Here is a 17,114-nt window from a genome sequence, read left to right on the forward strand (position 1 = left end):
GTAGCCATGGAGAAGGGTGCCTTGTTATGACTTGCACCCTAAATGCTAGCTTTAATGGCTTTGGAAGGGTATGTGATGGTGGTGGCTAGACCATTCCTTGAGACCTGAGAAGAGCATGTTGAGTTTGGGTGGTCCTTGATTCCAGGAGAGGTCATTCTTGCAGGGAATTGTCAGAATGTGCACCTGCTAGGTAGTACAATGGAAAGGCTCATATTATGTGCATTCATTGCGATCCCAGATCTTAAGGAAAAAAAAAAAAAAAAAAAGATGGAACTAAATTCAGAGAACGTATCAGTAGCTAAAGGGCAAGAAAATATGTGGAATACAATATTGCAACCCGACAGGAAGTTCAGAGGTAAACCCAAGTATGCTTGGATGCACAGATTTAATTTAACTGTCTTGTAATGGTACCAGGGGACCAAGGCACATTGGTTACCTGTGATCACAGAGGTATCCCTGCAGAGAACCCCCCAACCCCACCCGGCCGGGCCAGGGGTGCGCTGCCGGTGGCTGGGTGTTTCCCGACCCCGAGGCGGCAGTGGCGTTTGTGCAGCGCCCTGAAGGTCACCCTGCAAGGGCGGCGGCGGCGGCTGTCGCGTGTGTGAGTCGTGTCCCTCCCGCCACAGGGGACGGGCAAGTCCCGCTGCCGCCGGGGAGCCGCTGCCCGCCCCTCTCGGCTGGGGCTCCCAAGGCGCGGGCGGCGGAGCGCGGGGCCAGGACGGGAGCGCTGTTGGCGCTCATTATTCCGCAGCCGCGTTACACGTGAGCTCGCCGAAGTGTGGCGGGCCCGGCGGAGCGGGGCGGGCGGCCGCGCCAGGAGCAGGAGACGGACGGTGCTCAGCAGCGCCCGGCCGTCCGGCTCTGCTGCGGGGAGCAGGGAACGAAGGGAGCGGGAGGGGTGGGAATACCGGGAACGGGCGGGCACGTGTGCGGACCGGCGCGCGCACAGGTGTGCGGGTGCGCGCACACACGCGCCCGCAGCTACGGCCGGCCAAGGGACGCGCGCCCTCGCGGCCGCACGCACACACCTGCCCGGCCCAGGGGGTCGGAGCGCCGGTGAGCGGCGGGCGGCCCGCACCCACCCTTCCCCCCGGTGCCGGTGCCGCAGCCGCAGCCGCAGCCCCCCACCCCCCCGTCATTTGCCGCTCCCGCCGCCGGCGCGCTCCCAGCGCGCCCCGCCCGCCCCGGGCCCCGCCCGCGGAGCTCTCGGCGGATCCGCATTGGCGGCGGCGCGGGCAGGGCGGAGCCCGCGGTGTATATGAAGGGGCGCTGCGAGGGGAGTGCGGCTGCTTCGTGCCCCGTGCGTTCCGCCGCTTTTACCCCGCCGCTCCCGAGTCCCCCCGGCCGCCTCCCCCGCTCTGCCCTGTCGGGTCGGCGCCGCCGGGGCGGGCGCACCCACCCGCACCTTCTGGGGCCGCTCCGCCCGCCGAGGGCTGTAGATCTCTGCACGCCGCTCGCCCACCCCGCCGCTCGCCATGGCCCGCGGGAAGGCCAAGGACGGTGATGGCAACTGGAAGAAATTCATCTGGAACTCGGAGAAGAAGGAGCTGCTGGGCCGCACCGGGGGCAGCTGGTGTGAGTGCGGGGCCATGGGGCGGCGATGCGGCGGGCGCTGCAGCACGGCCCCGGCGCTCCGCCTCCGCCGGCTGCGACGGGGCTGCGGCCGGGGCGGGGGGGGCTGGTGACAGGGCGTCCCTGCGGGGCGAGGGAGGCAGGGACGGGGTCCGCCTGCTCTCTCCCCTCGGTGTCCGCTGGGGCGGGAGCCGGCGAGCACTGCTCCCCGAGTGCGGCTCCAGGTGGGTCCGGGGGTGAGGCGGGGTCGGGCCGACCTTGTCGAGGGCGCCTCGTCCTTGGGTCTCCTTCCTTTCCCGGTGGCTGGCCCGGCCCGGGAGCATCGCCGTCGGGGGATCCTGATCTCCCAGCTCTCATCTGCCTTAGACTTTACAGAGGCTTTTTCTGTTTTTTCTGTTTTCTCTGGATAAATGAAACTAAGCGAGTCTTACTCCGCTGGGAAAGAGCAATTGACTTTTAATATCTCCACAAGAAGGAAATGGCTCTCTGTGCACTCCTCATAAATGCTTGTGCTGTATTCATTGCATTTAGTTTAAAGAGGTTTTTAATTTCGTTACACAAATAACAGCCTTCCAGTTGCTGCCAGCCACAGCTGGTGTTGAATTCAGCTCCTATTGTAATGGATCGGCTGGAGGTGCCACATCCAGAGCCGGCAGCTCTGGCAGGCGGACTAGAGCAGGCTTCTGCCGTATCTTTACGTGAGCAGAATGGGGTTGTGGGTGCGCATGGAGAGGTATTTTCTGCTCCTGAGGCACCAGGCAACTGCGCAGTGCTTCAAACGCGGAGGCTGAACCAGGTCCTTCTCCCAGAGTTCCCATACCTGTCCGCCTAGGACTGATTTCCATTTGCTGAGTCGAGCTGCAGGCTGATGATCAGATTCTTCTGTTATAAGCCTACCTCTTGCAAGAAGCTTTTTCCTTCAACCCTGTGGTGCTCGATTTCTAGACCCACTGCGTATTTTCTGAGACCTTGGAGTAGTTTTGACCTTTAAGGTGTCTTGGGCGTTTAGAGCATCCTGACTGGGAACCTGATTAAATAAGCTACCTCCAAGCGTTTGCCTTTTGATGTTACAAAACTCAAAGGCATTACGCTGCAGACAACAGCATTCGTGTTTGGTTTGTTACAACAGCACCTCCTATGACCGTGCTCTGGAAAAAATTTCCACACGTCCCTGACGTCATGGCCATTTGCTTTACGCTGCCTGGATACCAAAGAGTGCTTTAACTCCTGGAGCACCACATTACTGCACCCAGCTCTGCCCTCCAGCCCTGGCTACCTCTGATGCACACCAGGAAGACAAGAGGATGGAGTCCTTTCTGACAGTGTCCCTCAGCCTCTGGGTGGCCCTCATGTTAGCCTGTCTTTCATAGACCTTGAGCAACCAGAACTGCCAGCTTTCATTGTGAGGCTTCTCTAATAATGTAGAGGGGTTTTTTTGATGGAGTTAGGGAGTGAGGAGGAATATTTCCACCCACGACTTACTCCCCTTCTCTGATAGCTCATCACTTCCAGTCCTTGAAATAAACTACATCTGTTTTGTTTTTGATTAGGTGAGGACAGTCTGAGACCAAGCAGGCTTGCTCTCAAGTTGTCTTTGGCCTCTGCCTGTCCCTGCAGCCTGATGAGCAATACAGTTGCTTGGCATGGGCTGGCCTACCCTTGTAGGTGGCCTGGTGGTTCATAGTACAGCATGCTACCCTGCAGTTAATCTGTTCAGATAATCCTTGTAAACTGGTAACTGATACCCAGAGCTGGGTGGCATCTCCAGACTCTTCTCCGTTCTTCCCAGTCCCCCCACAAGATGATTCTAGATGTTCCTTTTAGACTGAAACTACATTGAGTCTTTCATTATTATGTAATTCACTCTCTAATTGGTATGAGCAGTGCCAGTGTCTTTGTAGGCACACAAGGCTGGTAAATGTGCAGTGTTTTGACACCTTAAGAGTACTTTCCTACACTTGAGATGGAGTACTGAAGTTAATTGGGCCTGAACTCTTTTCCCATTGTCTTTTTTTGGAGGTGATGGCCTGAATTACTAGAAGAGATGAGGCTTTACAATGGCTTGTAAACGTGAATGAAACATTTACTGTTACTGCTCCTGGAAATAGCTTTGAGCTGTGTGGAATGAGTATCCTACAAGCACATCCGTGCTTGCTGTGGGGCACTTGGATCACTGACGGTGTCAAGTGTGAGGGCCTGTGGTGATGCTGCTGGGTTAGCCAAGGGATCCTCGAAGGTGTGGGGGAACGCAGTTTAGTCTTTGTATTTTATAAGCCCAAACCCTGATTCACGGATTTCTAAGGTTTCAGGGCCTTGTGTTTCCCCACCACCAAACAGCTGGAGTGCCTTATGTTTCCTGTCTGCATCAGGGCATAATCTCGCTGTTTCACAGATGTCTTTGTAACATCTGAGTTTCGTGTGCTGGGCTCCTCCTTGCAAGGGGCAAAGGTTGGAAGTACTGTCCTGAAACATGACTGCCATGAGGGCTTGATTTGATTCCTCTTTCTTTGTTTTCTCTTGCAGTTAAGATCCTCCTCTTCTATGTCATCTTCTACGGTTGCCTGGCAGGTATATTCATTGGGACCATCCAAGTGATGTTGCTCACTGTCAGCGAATTTGAGCCCAAATACCAGGATCGAGTGGCACCTCCAGGTAACTAAACAGGAGGCTGTATTTGACTTTGTGCAAGCTGTTCTGGGAAGGCGGGGTTGGTTACTCACCTCAAGAAGGAGGATGAAATAAGCGTGTCGTTGCTGCAACACATATTTGTAGGGGGTGGGTATGTTCTCAGCCTTCTGTGGTAACAGTACTGGGACTTGAAGAAAATCCTGCTAGAATTAAAGGTTGCGTCACAGGAAAAATGTCTCCTCTCTGAGAGGAACTTGAACCTGGTTTGGTTTTCACTTCCCCTAAGCTGAAGTGATGGGGTGAGGCTAAAAGGCTTCACTTTTGAGAACAGGTTGTATGGGGAAGCTGGGTTCAGTTTTTCTTTCTTCAGAACCACTCTGTTCACATGGGTAAGTGAAGGAATAAAGATAAAATGTTGGCTCTCTCAGTGGAAGCAGTGTGCACAAAGAGCAAGGGGACAGTGCCAGTTCTGGGAGTGCTCACGGAATTGCTTTATCAAACACTGAAGTACCCCACACTCTAGAGACGCTGTGGTACCCACTAGTGGGAATTGGCAGCTGACTGGCGTGGGAGGTGAAGGGAGGGTGGGTCTGGTAGCTGCTGACATGTGACCTGTCCTCACAGACAGTAGAAATCTCTGCTCAGAATGCCTGGGCAGTGCCTGTGGCCAGCTGGCCTTGGGTAGGGCAGAAGGAGCGAGTGGCCCTTGCGCAGGTTTGCGCTCCGCCTGCCCAGGCTGTGCTGCACTATCCGACTCCCGCCGCAGCCGGTGGCTGGAGCGCAGGGGGAGCTGCGCAACTGCTGCTTTCCCACGTTGCAAATGACCTTGAGGCTGCCTGGCACTGGGCATCCTAACGATTTGTCTCCAGTTGCTCTGTGAAACAGTTCAGAAGCTTTTAATAACAGTGGTATTTAAGTGACAATTGTGAGGCTGATGGCTTGTAGCTACACAAGTTGGCCGTGGTGCTGTGCTGTGTCTTGCAGCCCCACTACCTGTAATGCTGTGCTGTGAATCCCTGCCCTAAACACAGGGAATGTCACTGTCACCAAATGGTGTTACAGCTCAGCTAAGTAATCTTTTCCAGATAATTGCTTTTCTACTAGCATGCTTTAAACACAGAACAGAGGCTGGAACTGCTGTGTTAGTCTGTTACACTTCTTCATGTACCACCACCATGGCTGGGGCAAATGCTGTCTTAAGCACTGAAAGCAGCTCTTTTTATCCCTGCAGTGGACCCTGACATTTGCAGGAAAGACTGTCACTGATACTGCCCAGAGCCATTGGCTGCATCTGAAAAGCCAACATGGCTAATGCTGCGGTAGCTGTTACTCAGTAATGTGGTTTTTTTTCCCTTCATGAAATAATTAGCAAAGGCACCCATGGATCTGAGGTCTCACCCAGATAGCCCTGCTGTTCAGCCAGATGTCATGTCACATAATTACCTGTTCTAGGTAAACCGTTTGCTTTCTGTGAAACGGCAGTTTACTATTCCAGTTTCAAAGCAACTCTGGTAAAATTTCTGTGAAAGATTTCAGCCTGCACAGGACTTTTATTAATATCTTAATTGCATACTGCACCAGTTTTTCTGGCTTTTTTAACAAAGAAAAGAAATTGAATTTCAAGAAACTCTTGTAGTGTGTACTGCAGAAATCAAAATGGAGGAACAATGAAAAGGTTGTCAGGAATCTTTTGTAATAGATTTCAGGATGGGTACTGAAATCAAGGGGAACAAAATTCACCTCAAATGTGTGACAGTGGGGAGCCACTAAACAAGGGTTTTGAACCAAGCTTCAATGGCATATGCATAAAGCTTCAAAGAAATAATTAGTAAATAGAATAGGATCCTTTGCAGAGCATCACTTGGCAGCACTTCCTACAGATGTGGAGAAGCTGGTGTAGGGCATGGTGGAGGCTGGCACTTAGTATCCAGGTACATTCCTTGTCCTGTAGCGCAGCAGCCATGAAACTGCGAGTCCAGAATTGCCCTTTAATGCAGGCTTTCAGAGACGCTGACAGGTAGTGAGTGGCTGCACTGCTGTTTGGGGGTCAGCAATCCCTGTATTCTCTGGCTGTGCAGGATTCTCCCCAGTGCTGCAAGCACACCTGCTGTCCTGTCAAGGAACACACATGTGGTGAGCACCAAACTTGAACTTTCTGTGATCTGAGACGCCTGCAGATGATGAACTATATAAAGGAGGATGTTGTGCAATTCTAATTCCCAATTCTTGTGGGAAAATTTGTGAGCCAAGTAAGTATACTGGCAGCTTGATAAAGCCCTGGATTTTCCAGGGAGCCAGAAAAGCTGGTTTTATTCTTTTTACAGTGCTCTGTCCTTCTTGGGCAAGTCACTGTTGTGTCAGCCCAGAATGTTTTGGGAAAGGGAAAACTAACTTGCCTTCAGGATTTGCAAGAAAAAAATGCTGTAGGGGCTGCTATAATATCATTCTTGTTCTGAAATACAACAGATTTCATAACAGCAGCAGAACCTACAGGGTGTTGTATTGAGTTATTGACATGGGTATAACATTGAAAGCCATAAAGTGCTATTTTTGTAGCCAAGTGTCGTTAATATGGTAATTGGTTTCTGCATTGAACACAACAGGAATGTTATAGAGGGCTTCAGGACAAGCTGAATATTGTACCTTTCCATTACTCTATTTTTTTCTGTCTTTTGTCTTGTGGTGGGGGAAGGGACAGTGCAGTTCACCTGCCTGTCCAGCCCTGCCATTGCGACAGCCCCAGCTCTCAGTTCCACATGTGCTGCAGGCTTGGACTCTGCTTTGAACACAGAGGACTTACCCTGCTACTAGTGAAGGATGAGGATATTGCCTCTTAAGAAGCATCCCTAAAAAATCATGCTTCATTCTCTCCCTCCCCAAGCCAATACAAATTGGGCTGTGTATCCTGCCATCTTGTGGTGTGCGTCCCGTGGAACAGCATTCTGTCACGGGCTGGCGGAGGGAACAGAGCTCACTGCAGCCTGAGGCAAAGTTTTGTCAGTGGTGGCTGGAAGGAAGAATCCCTTCTCCAGCCAGGGGATTTCAGGTGTCCCTGCTTCAGGCACTGCTGGGCAGTGAGTGCATCATGGAAAGTGCATCATGGAATTGTGGAACGCACATCTTTGCTGTGTGTTCCCCACTGGGCTTATTTAGCTTGGACAACAGCAGCAAGGTGCCAGGGAGGCTTCAAAGGAATGTGTGCTGCTTCCTGTGAAGTTGCACTTTGCTTCTCTCAGCAGCACCTGTGCTTGGGAAAATCTCAGTCTCCAGGATGCTGCAGCCAAGCAGGGTTTGCTGCATTTGCAGAAGACTCGCACCTGCTGTTTGCACTTTGGGGCTGAGGTTGACTGGAAGCTTGGAAGGACATTGTTTGATATGGTGGCTTTTAAAATCTATTCTCACACAGTGAGCTGGGGGAGTGTGTAGTGATCACTTAATTTGTCGTCTGTGTCATCTCAGGAGTGTTCATACTCATTTGGAACAAAGATTACATGGTACTTGGAGATGAGCATGGTGTGATGGAGCAGGGAGTGGTTACTACAGCCTTATACAACTGTTCCTAATAACAAGCCTGACTTCCCATTTTTAGTTTCTTCCTCTTTACCCTCAGGATACTTCTCCTGAAGTCTTGCTATTGCAGCTTAGAATGATAAAATCTATGTGGAAAACTGTTTTTAAATGAACTTGAATAAACAGGATTTTAATCTGCAATGGCATTTTGGAAATGGAACTGTAGCTGAAAGAAACTTCAAATGACTTTACTTGGGTTTTTTTTTATGTCCTTGTATCATCACAGCTAACAAAAGGTGGTGTCTATTACCAATTCAAGGAATTGCTCATCATTTATATGGACAATGTCAGCCAAGTGAAGATGAGTGTCTTATTTCCTAACAAGGCACTCTAAAGTGCCAGTTGCAGCAATTTCCTAAATTGTCAGTATTTTAGCGATGAGTTATTTCATTCTTTTGTGTGGAAAGAACAGCACAACCATGTGACACCATGTGCATCTCTATTGTAATAGCTTGAGATGCAGAGCTGTGTCTTACAGATTATAGTCTGAGGATGGGGGAGAGGGTTGTTAGACTCCTGGCTCCAAAAGCTCCTGTGGGTTTGTTTTTGTTCCCCCATAGGACTTGCGCATGAATGGCTTTCTCGTGTGCATGCAGCCCCTAAAAACTTCAGTCATGCCAGCCACACACACTTCTTGGGTATCTAGCAATGCATGCCAGGTAGTACTGCAAAGCTCACCTTTTAAATGTTTCTTTCTTGTCCTGCTTGCTTAAGTTCCCAAGTGGGGGTGAGAGAATGTTCCAGAAAGGTTAGTAACCTCTGCAGAGGTTACCTTCTGCCGTCGTACAACACGCTTGGTTTTCCACACAAAATTGCTTAAGGCTTCAGTGATAGTGCTGCTCTGCTAACAGCACTGCAGCTTTTACTTTGGCTATGGGATGTACAGAAGGAAATGATTAGGGCTTTGCATCCAGTCAGTTGCAGGCATGTGAGAATGGAGGTTGTGGTAGAAGCTAGTAACACTGTTTTTTAATTAGGATAAAGTTATTTTTCATGACAAGTCTTTTATATTCATAAAGATTTTCTTTCTGGCTTTGTAAGTGGGGAGATTGATCTCCACTTTGCTCCTACCCTAAACAAAGCAACTGCTCGTGTGTCAAAGCCTGGTCTAGTCTGGTTCATCCGTCAACCTGGAAATGTTCCCAGATAGACAGAAAACAGCCCAGCTTGGGCCACAGGCTACCTGGCAGGAACAGTGGTTCCTTTGTGCTGGCCACTGGAACAGCTGCTTGGACGTACTGCCTGGGCTCCATGGCAGTTCTGTGGAGATGTGCAAGACAGGGATGCTTTGGGATGGGAGTCTGTTCTCCAGCCAAGTCACTTGTCTGATGGGCAGAGGGTTAGCTTTGGACTGTACCTATCAGTGGCCGGGCTCTCTTAAAGAGAGAACAGGAATCTTCTGCTGGGTGGCTTTTACAAACCACAGGGTTTATTGCTGACCTTCATGTCACCTTTGCCAGGCCTGTGTGGGTGCCCTATGTATTACCTTGGCCAAGACAAGAAACAGAAATAGGGAGGTCCTGAGCAAAACTGACAACTTCACTTGCCTGACTGGAACTTAACAAGCCTGGCCAAGTTTTCTTCCATTTTTTTTCTTTTTTTGTATTTATGCACTGGAATATGTATGCCACCTGTAACTTGAACTCTGGAAAAGGCAGATGCAGGAGAGGATCCAAGGCCTGGCCTGCCTCTGCTGCAATTCCAGACAGCTACTTCAGGTGACTGAGTCTGTTCTTCCCAGCTGAGTGGTAACATGAGAAGGGCTTGGCAGGATGGGATTGAAGTCCCTTACTAAAATGGAAACTGGTGTATTTTTTCTATATATAACTGTTTGTGAAGCAAGAAAATGAGTAATTGCTTGAAAAAGGGTTGAAAGCCACTGACTTTGGAGGGTAGAATGTCATTCTTCTAGAGAAATAGAGAATTACTTTTAAACTTCTAAACTCAACCTGGTCCATTTGTAGCAGAGGTATTTTTGAGCAGTTAAAAGTTGCTTCAGGAATTAAACTTGAAACACTGGAGCTCCTTGGTGGACTTCTTGCAATCTTTGGCGACCAGGAGCTGTGTTGAGGGGAACAAAGCTAATCTTTGTCCTAGGTTACAAATTCCAAGTTAGTGGGTAGGGGCGGGGGGGGGGAGTGGTGAGTTGGTTTGCGGAGGGACTGAACAGAGGCACTCAAGTGGCTTTGGAAAAATTGCTGGAGTCACAAGCTCTTGTGGGTTGGGGCCAGCCGGTTAAGCTGCCTGAGTTTTGCACCAGCGGAGCTTCTTGGCAACAGGCCTGTTCTGAAAGCTGTCAAAGCAAATGCTGCTCCCTTGTTCCTTTTCTTGATCTTGCTAAAATGAAGACGTCAAACTGAACTGAAGTCAGGACCTCAATAATTACAGTGGCTGCCACAAAAGCAGCATGAACTCTGTTCCCATTACTTAAAGTGTTAGCCATGCATCAATACTTTCAATTAAAATGTGACCTAAACATTGCATACGAGCAACTATTTCCAAGTTCCACAATGAACAGCAAAGGAGATGGTGCTTTTCATTATCTGTAGGCATTTCTTGTTTATAATCTCTTCTCTATGCATCATTATTATAGTCTAAATCTGAGCTGGTTAGCACAGCCCAGAATCTAGGGAGTCTTTTAAACAATTCTTCTGTGTGGTGGCATTTCCTACTCACCTCCTTGGTGATGAGCTGCTGATAAGGGAGCTCAGAAGATGAGTTGTACAGTCAGAAATACCCAATTAGGCAGTGAAAAGAGAGGCGGCAGTGTTCAGGCAGCTGGATTTATTAAGGGAGAAAATGTCTCCTGCCCTACATGCCACAGGGGAGACGCACAAAGGCAACATGGATTCCAGCTGGCAGAGCATGACCGGACTTGGGAAACCTCTCTTTTATTGCAGGAGCTCACGAGTGGACAGCTGTGCTGTATCCTAAACACAGAGTTTGCAGACACTGAAGGCAGCCTCTTAGGGATACTTCTGTTCTGTGTGGTTGGTCTCACACTGCTTCCCTCTGTCCTCGTGGAGGAGGCAAAAGTGCACAGTGGACCTGTGGTTGGCTATTTTTCTTGAAGGAAGCCTTAACTTTGTAGCCTCACTTCTCCATTTTGTCATTTTTGTCTTTTTACCTGACACAAACACTGCGATAAATATTTTAAGACTTGCTGAAAAGAAGAAAACCTCTCTTCCAGTGAGCTGAAGCTGTTTTGTCAAACTCCTTAATTCTGAAAAAATAGAGATTATTATTATTAGGAGTTATGTTCTTAGTATCGCCTGGAGGCTGTGCAGCTCTGAGGTGTACTTAATGTCTTATCCCCAATTTTGCTTTTCTTAGGACTGACTCAAGTCCCCCAGGTTCAAAAGACAGAAATTACCTTTACTGCCTCTGATCCCAGAAGTTATGAACCCTATGTGAGGAACCTTGATAATTTCTTAAGGGACTACAGTGCTGAGCAACAAACTGAAAACATTGTGTTTCAGGACTGTGGAGGTAAGTCTTGATTGTTTCCTACAGCTGAGGACTCTGAATGATGCCTCTGTCAGGTCCACCAGAAGCTGAGGTTGAGCAGTGGTGGTCTTGGTCTTCAGCTGTTCCAGCAGCAAGTTGGTTAACTGGCTGCTCATTAATTTCCTTTGGGCAGACCACACTGAGCCATACTTAGCAGCTTACTGTAGGGTTGGGAATCCCCACATTTCACTTGGAGAACACTGCAGCTGACTCTGAAGCTAAGGTCAGCTGCCACTGACCTTATTCTCTCTGAAAGCCACAGGGGTGTTACTGATGACTTTGCTAAAGCCAGTGTGTGTCCTCTTCATGCCATGTAGTCAAACATCTGGGAGGTGTTTACCCTTAAAAGGTTATTTGTAATCATGTGAATGAGACTCTCACCTCATAATATGTCTGTATCAAATCTGAGGGGAACCCACTTGTAAAAGCTGCCCAGAAAAAAAAAATTAGTCTCTGAGCCAGGTGACTCTGGAAGAAATCTCAGTTATAAAACAAAACTCCATAAAACTTGATGGTCTGGGAGCAGCTGTGCCTGGGGGGTTGGCTGGGCGTGGGTCTGTGGAGTGCCTTAACTGCCCTGCTGAGGGAAATCCCACGTGCCCAGGGAAGTGTAAGTGACATGCACAAGATCCCACTGCATATGGTTGTCTTTTCCTTTCCCTGTGTGACAGACACACCTACTGAATACAAAGACAGAGGACCATATAATGATGCCCAGGGCCAGAAGAAGGTCTGCAAATTCAGACGTGAATGGCTGGAAAACTGTTCTGGATTAAATGATCCCACCTACGGCTACAAGGATGGCAAACCATGCATCCTTGTCAAGCTCAACAGAATTATTGGCTTCAAACCTCAGGCAAGTATCTTTCTTCCATTTCTAGCAGAAGCTACTGATTGGGAGGAAGGGTTGGCTGCAGATTTGCTGTGCCTGCTTTTTGGTCTCTGGAAAGAGATCAGCATTAAACCCTTTCTGCAGAGGATAAATTGTGAGACAATTTGAGTAATTTACTTTAAAAATGCTTTTAATTGAAAAGCAGTGAAGTTGTGCACTGCAAGTTGGTAACAAGTAGCAGTGAACCTCACAATGCAACTTCCTGGTTATTTATCTGCTAACTTCTGAGCCTGCTATTGGCGTTGCTATAAAGGGGCATTTTCGTCAAATAATAAATTCCATTTTAAATTCCTATATGCTTCCATGGGACCAGTCTGTATTACTGCAGACTACCCGTCTGTAGTAATATCTGTACATTTTGTTATGCCCTGATCCACTCCATTCTTTTCCTCAGGCAATGTAGTCTTGTCTGCCTTGCCATAACTGCTTAATTAAATTACGAAATGCTAATATTAAATACCAGAGTGAAACACAGGCTCTAAAGAGTAAATATATTTGAAAGTCAGGCAAAACTGCAAGAAAGGTGAGGAGGTCTTTAGTTAATTGAATGTAGTTTTCCAGAGACTTTAGGATATCTCCGTCAACTGGTTGCTCTGTCCTTCACCCAAAGGGAAGTTTGCAGTAATGCTGAAGGGTGTTAATTGGGGTATTCATGGCTTTTCCTTCTGGTTTTTTTCCCCAGCACATGCTAAAAATTTCTTCTAAGAATTCAGTGCTGTTGAATAAGGTGGTGTGCAAAACTTGACACTCTCTTTTGGATGGAGAACAGTGTAAATGGTGTTCTAGGCCACCTCACTCCCATCTGTCAGAGCACTTGTGGATAGGAATTGGTGCTGTCTTAACAAGTCCTAAGGAATCTTTTCCTTCAAAGGGAGCTTGTCCTGTGCTAAAAGAAATGAGCAAACTTTTGGTTTATCTGATGTGTTGTGGAAACATTTTAGCAGAATGTACTGTGGGTTGACATGAGATGTGCATGTTTGATGACTGGGAAAGAGAAGGGTTTGGTGTGTTCCTCTCTTTTTTTGCAACGGAGCTCTGGAGACCTCCAGGCTGCATTAGACAGCAGGGTCTAGTCAGGAATGACTTTGCAGGTTTCATTTAGAAACAACATATCCAAGGCAGTATTTATTTTTGTGGTTCCACACTCCAGCAGAGATCCTGTAGTTCTTGCATTGGGAAAAGTGTTTGTAAAACAGATCTGAAACTGCAATGTGGTCAAGCAATACTGCTGCACTTTAAAAGACCAAAGACCAACTGTGTTAGTGGTTGGACTATGAGAATTGGCACTCATCTTTCTCTGATATACCCAGAGCTTTTGTCCTTCCCTGTTGGCGGTGTTGAAATTCAGCAGTGTCAGGGTGAGACTGCCATATTTTGTTTCCTGTGCATTTCCAGTCCTGACTGCACACACCTGGCCAGGCAGGTGGCAAATCCTGCACCAGCACAATCCTGCCACTGCCTGAGCTTGCATAAACAAGCCCCGCTAGCAACAGACACTGTGCCATGAAACGCTTTCCTCAGGGACACCATGGAACTAAACCCAGCCTGACCTGCTTGTATCCACAACAGTGAAGCTGTAAGAACAGCCAGAACTGCTTGGGTCAAGTTCCCCTGCTTCCAGTTGTGTTACACTACTTGTCTGTCCCAAGAACCACTGAGAGCTGTTGCCTCTGAACTGTGCTTAGAAGGGATTTCAGTTAATGGTGTGTGTTTGGTACTGTTGATCTTTGTTGCTGCAAAGGTGTTCCAGTCTGCAGAGAAGTGTCCAGTGTGTAATATCCCCTTGTTCTGGATTTCTTCTAGGCTCCAGTCAATGAAAGCCTCCCTCCTGAGGTTATGGCAAAATACAACCCAAATCTTATCCCTGTCCACTGCGTTGCCAAGGTAAGTTGGAAATGCGACAGAGCAGAGTTGGGAAGCTGCAAGGGATGACTAAGCCTTTGTCCAAGTGTAGTTATTCCCTTGCCTGCCTTTCCATAGACAAATGGGGTGGTTCTTACTTGGGATAACAGAAGTTTCTCAAAGCCCTGCTGATGGATGAGTTAGTGCTGCCTTCACAGTGTGGGCTAAAAGCAGGGCAAGATAGTTAAAGGTATCTTCAAAAGTAGCCATTTGGCTTCCAAGTGCTGTGCTGGAGCCAAAAAAAAAAGGCCTCCATGGAAGGTATTTCATATTTGGTACATGCAAAGCAGCTGAAAAACAGCAAAATTTTTGTAGCCAAAGCCTGTGCAATTGTACCACAGGACACTCTGGTCATTTCTAACCGTGTAAGTGGCTGAGGCTTTAACTGAAGCAAAGCCCGTGTTCTGGCTGATGTGTGCTGACATGTCCTGTGAACCACTGGCAGCTCTTGTGCAGTCCTGGTGGGGACTAGCACTGACCAAATGGGAGGTCATGGTCTTGCTGCATAAACAAGCTGCTGATACAGCCCAGGGCTGCCAAAGGTGAGTCTGGGTGGTTGTCATTGCTTGTGCTTCCTCTTACCCCCTGCAGCGAGAGGAAGACGCAGACAAAATCGGCACGGTGGAGTACTATGGGATGGGCGGCTACCCCGGCTTCGGGCTGCAGTACTACCCCTACTACGGGAAGCTGCTGCAGCCGCGGTACCTGCAGCCACTGGTGGCCGTGCAGTTCACCAACCTGACCTACGACGTGGAGGTGCGTGTGGAGTGCAGGGCCTACGGGCAGAACATCGTCTACAGCGACAAGGACCGCTTCCAGGGACGCTTTGATATTAAATTCGACATAAAAAGCAGCTGATTGTAAGCACAACTCTCTTCCTCCCCCCTCCTCCTCCTCCTAGCCATTTAAAAAGGTTAAAAAAAAAAAAGAACAAAAAAGAAAACCTACTAGTCTTGAACAAACTGTCATACGTATGGGACCTACACGTAATCTATATGCTTTACACTAGCTTTCTGCATTTACTAGGTTAGAATGTAAACGAAGTGTAGCAATAGCAACAAATATTTATTCTACTGTAAATGACAAAAGAAAACAAAATTGAGCCTTGGGACATGCCCATTTTTACTGTAAATTATGATTCCATAACTGACTTGTAGTAAGCAGTGTTTCTGGCCCCTAAGTATTGCTGCCTTGTGTATTTTATTTAGTGTACAGTACTATAGGTGCATACTCTGGTCATTTTTCAAGCCATGTATTGTATCTGTTTTCTACTTCTTGTGAGCAAAGACTTTTGCTGTCCAAGGTGTAAATACTCAATGGGACTAGAACTGGCATGAAACTTCTCATTATTTTGTTCCTTTTCAATGAAAGGCCCACCTGTGAGATATTTAACAGCACTCCATAAGGCTTCTGGCTTTTCTGTGGTGTTAGGGTATTTTATTTGGAGGGGTGGCAGGGAAACTAACTTAAGTGACATTAAAGAGAATAGGTGATTGTATACTGTGCTTTGTAGTGAATGCTGTCTCTCTCCACCTCTTCCCTTATCCTCCAGTATGTTGTGTGAGAGACTGGGTCAGACTATCACTCTCCTCAGTGATAGGCATAACTCTTTGCTTTGTATATTTTTTCTTTTTTTTTTTTTCTTTTTTTTTTTCCTGCTGAAGGCATCGCACACTGTGGTGCTAATGTCTTTATTGAATGTTTTAGCCATTTTCATGGTGGAAGAATTTTATATTTATGCAGTTGTACAATTTTATTTTTTCTGCAAGAAAGTGTAATGTATGAAATAAACCAAAGTCACATGTTTGAAAATAAATCTTTATTTTAAACTTTATAAAAGCAATGCAGTACCCCATAGAATGGTGTTAAATGTTGTCTAAAGTGCAAAACTCTATGTTCTAACATGTAATAATAGCCAGGAGTACAGTGCTCTTGTTGATCTTGTATTTCAGTCAGGTTGAAATATTGGACAAATAAATGAATGAACACACAGTTCTGTGTGCGTGTCTGTTGCAGTGGATGAGCCTGTTAGCTGTCCAGAATCTTGAAGAAGTACTGCACCTATTTGAAACAGAAAATGCATCTTTATCATTCCCAGACAGCCTTGGCACAAGGGAGTTGAAACATTTGAAACATTGAGCTGTTACACATCAGTGCTGCTGTCTGCTGGTTACTTGTTTTCCCCTCTCCCTGCCCCAGATGCTGCTGCTGTGGAACACCTGCCTGTGCCTGTCAGGATCCCAAAAAGTCTCTTCCCTATTACTGCACATGTTCCACCTCTGGAGGCATGGGCTCTGTGTTCCAGACACAACTGTTCATCCTCAGTGCAGGTTAAAGCTTCCAGCAGCCAGAAGGGAAGGCTGCACACTGAAGCCACAAGAGTTTCAGGGCAGCAGCCACTTGCTCTGTGTTACTGCTGGACCAGTGGCCAGCGCCAAAGACAGGCTGTGCCTGCTGGGGCTGCTCAGAGGTGACAAAATGTGGCAGCTGGCTTTGTGCAGGAGCCAGGCTCACTTTGTGATGCATGACGCAGATTGCCAGGGAGAATTTCTCCATGTAATGTGACAAAACAGGACTATCCTAGAGCAAGTGGCTTGATAAAGACTTCCTAAGTGGAACACACAATCCTGGAGAAGCAAGATGCTGAACTCTTTGCCATCTGCTAGAAGGAAAAGCGTGGTTATGGTACACTGGGGTGATGAGTGCACCCATTTAGCTGTTCCATATTGTTCTCAAGGAGCAGGTGCCAGCAGAAATTACACCTTCAGCTCTTTTATTCTGCTGCTGTATGTTTAGAGCAAGGATTTAAAAAGCTGTGATGAGAGCCCTAAAATACTCCCTAATGGAAACTTCACCTGCAAAAAGAACTGCAGGAAAGCTGAGCCATTTTGGCTCCCAGCAATTGATGGGTTCCTACTTCTGCCATTTTGGGTGGGGATGTTGTTGCATGGCTCAAGGTTTGGTAGGATCAACTGCCCCTACAATTCAGTTCCTAGGTGAACAGTCTGTGACAATTAAAAAAAAATCAAAACAACAACAAAAA

At 47.8% G+C, this 17,114-nt stretch overlaps 2 protein-coding genes and 1 long non-coding RNA gene across 6 annotated transcripts in view; 1 reads left to right on the forward strand and 2 right to left on the reverse strand.

The window, feature by feature from the left end:
• The first annotated feature begins 1,278 nt into the window (after positions 1-1,278).
• Positions 1,279-16,063, forward strand: ATP1B1 (ATPase Na+/K+ transporting subunit beta 1). 3 transcript variants are annotated; one of them, XM_053934821.1, is made up of 6 exons: positions 1,279-1,575; positions 4,096-4,224; positions 11,104-11,259; positions 11,949-12,133; positions 13,973-14,053; positions 14,663-16,063. In XM_053934821.1, the coding sequence occupies exons 1-6, from the start codon at positions 1,476-1,478 to the stop codon at positions 14,927-14,929; spliced, it is 918 nt and encodes a 305-aa protein (XP_053790796.1). In that variant the 5' UTR covers positions 1,279-1,475; the 3' UTR covers positions 14,930-16,063. The 3 variants fall into 3 exon arrangements, with proteins under 3 accessions (XP_053790796.1, XP_053790797.1, XP_053790798.1); XM_053934822.1 differs by lacking the exon at positions 1,279-1,575 and adding an exon at positions 2,812-2,974; XM_053934823.1 differs by lacking the exon at positions 1,279-1,575 and adding an exon at positions 2,818-2,923.
• Positions 2,099-2,796, reverse strand: LOC128783776 (uncharacterized). The gene is made up of 2 exons (XR_008429240.1): positions 2,541-2,796; positions 2,099-2,437 (listed from the first exon to the last, which is right to left on the reverse strand). It is a non-coding gene; the product is annotated as an uncharacterized LOC128783776 (long non-coding RNA).
• The window catches only part of NME7 (NME/NM23 family member 7), a 90,498-nt gene continuing 89,257 nt past the window's right edge, over positions 15,874-17,114 (reverse strand). For both annotated transcript variants that reach the window (XM_053934818.1, XM_053934820.1), the window contains exon 12: positions 15,874-16,132. In XM_053934818.1, the coding sequence (XP_053790793.1) occupies positions 16,100-16,132 (33 nt within the window). In that variant the 3' untranslated portion in view covers positions 15,874-16,099. The remainder of the gene's footprint in view (positions 16,133-17,114) is intronic.

Source organism: Vidua chalybeata, chromosome 2, assembly GCF_026979565.1.
Source record: "Vidua chalybeata isolate OUT-0048 chromosome 2, bVidCha1 merged haplotype, whole genome shotgun sequence".
NCBI lineage: Eukaryota > Metazoa > Chordata > Aves > Passeriformes > Viduidae > Vidua > Vidua chalybeata.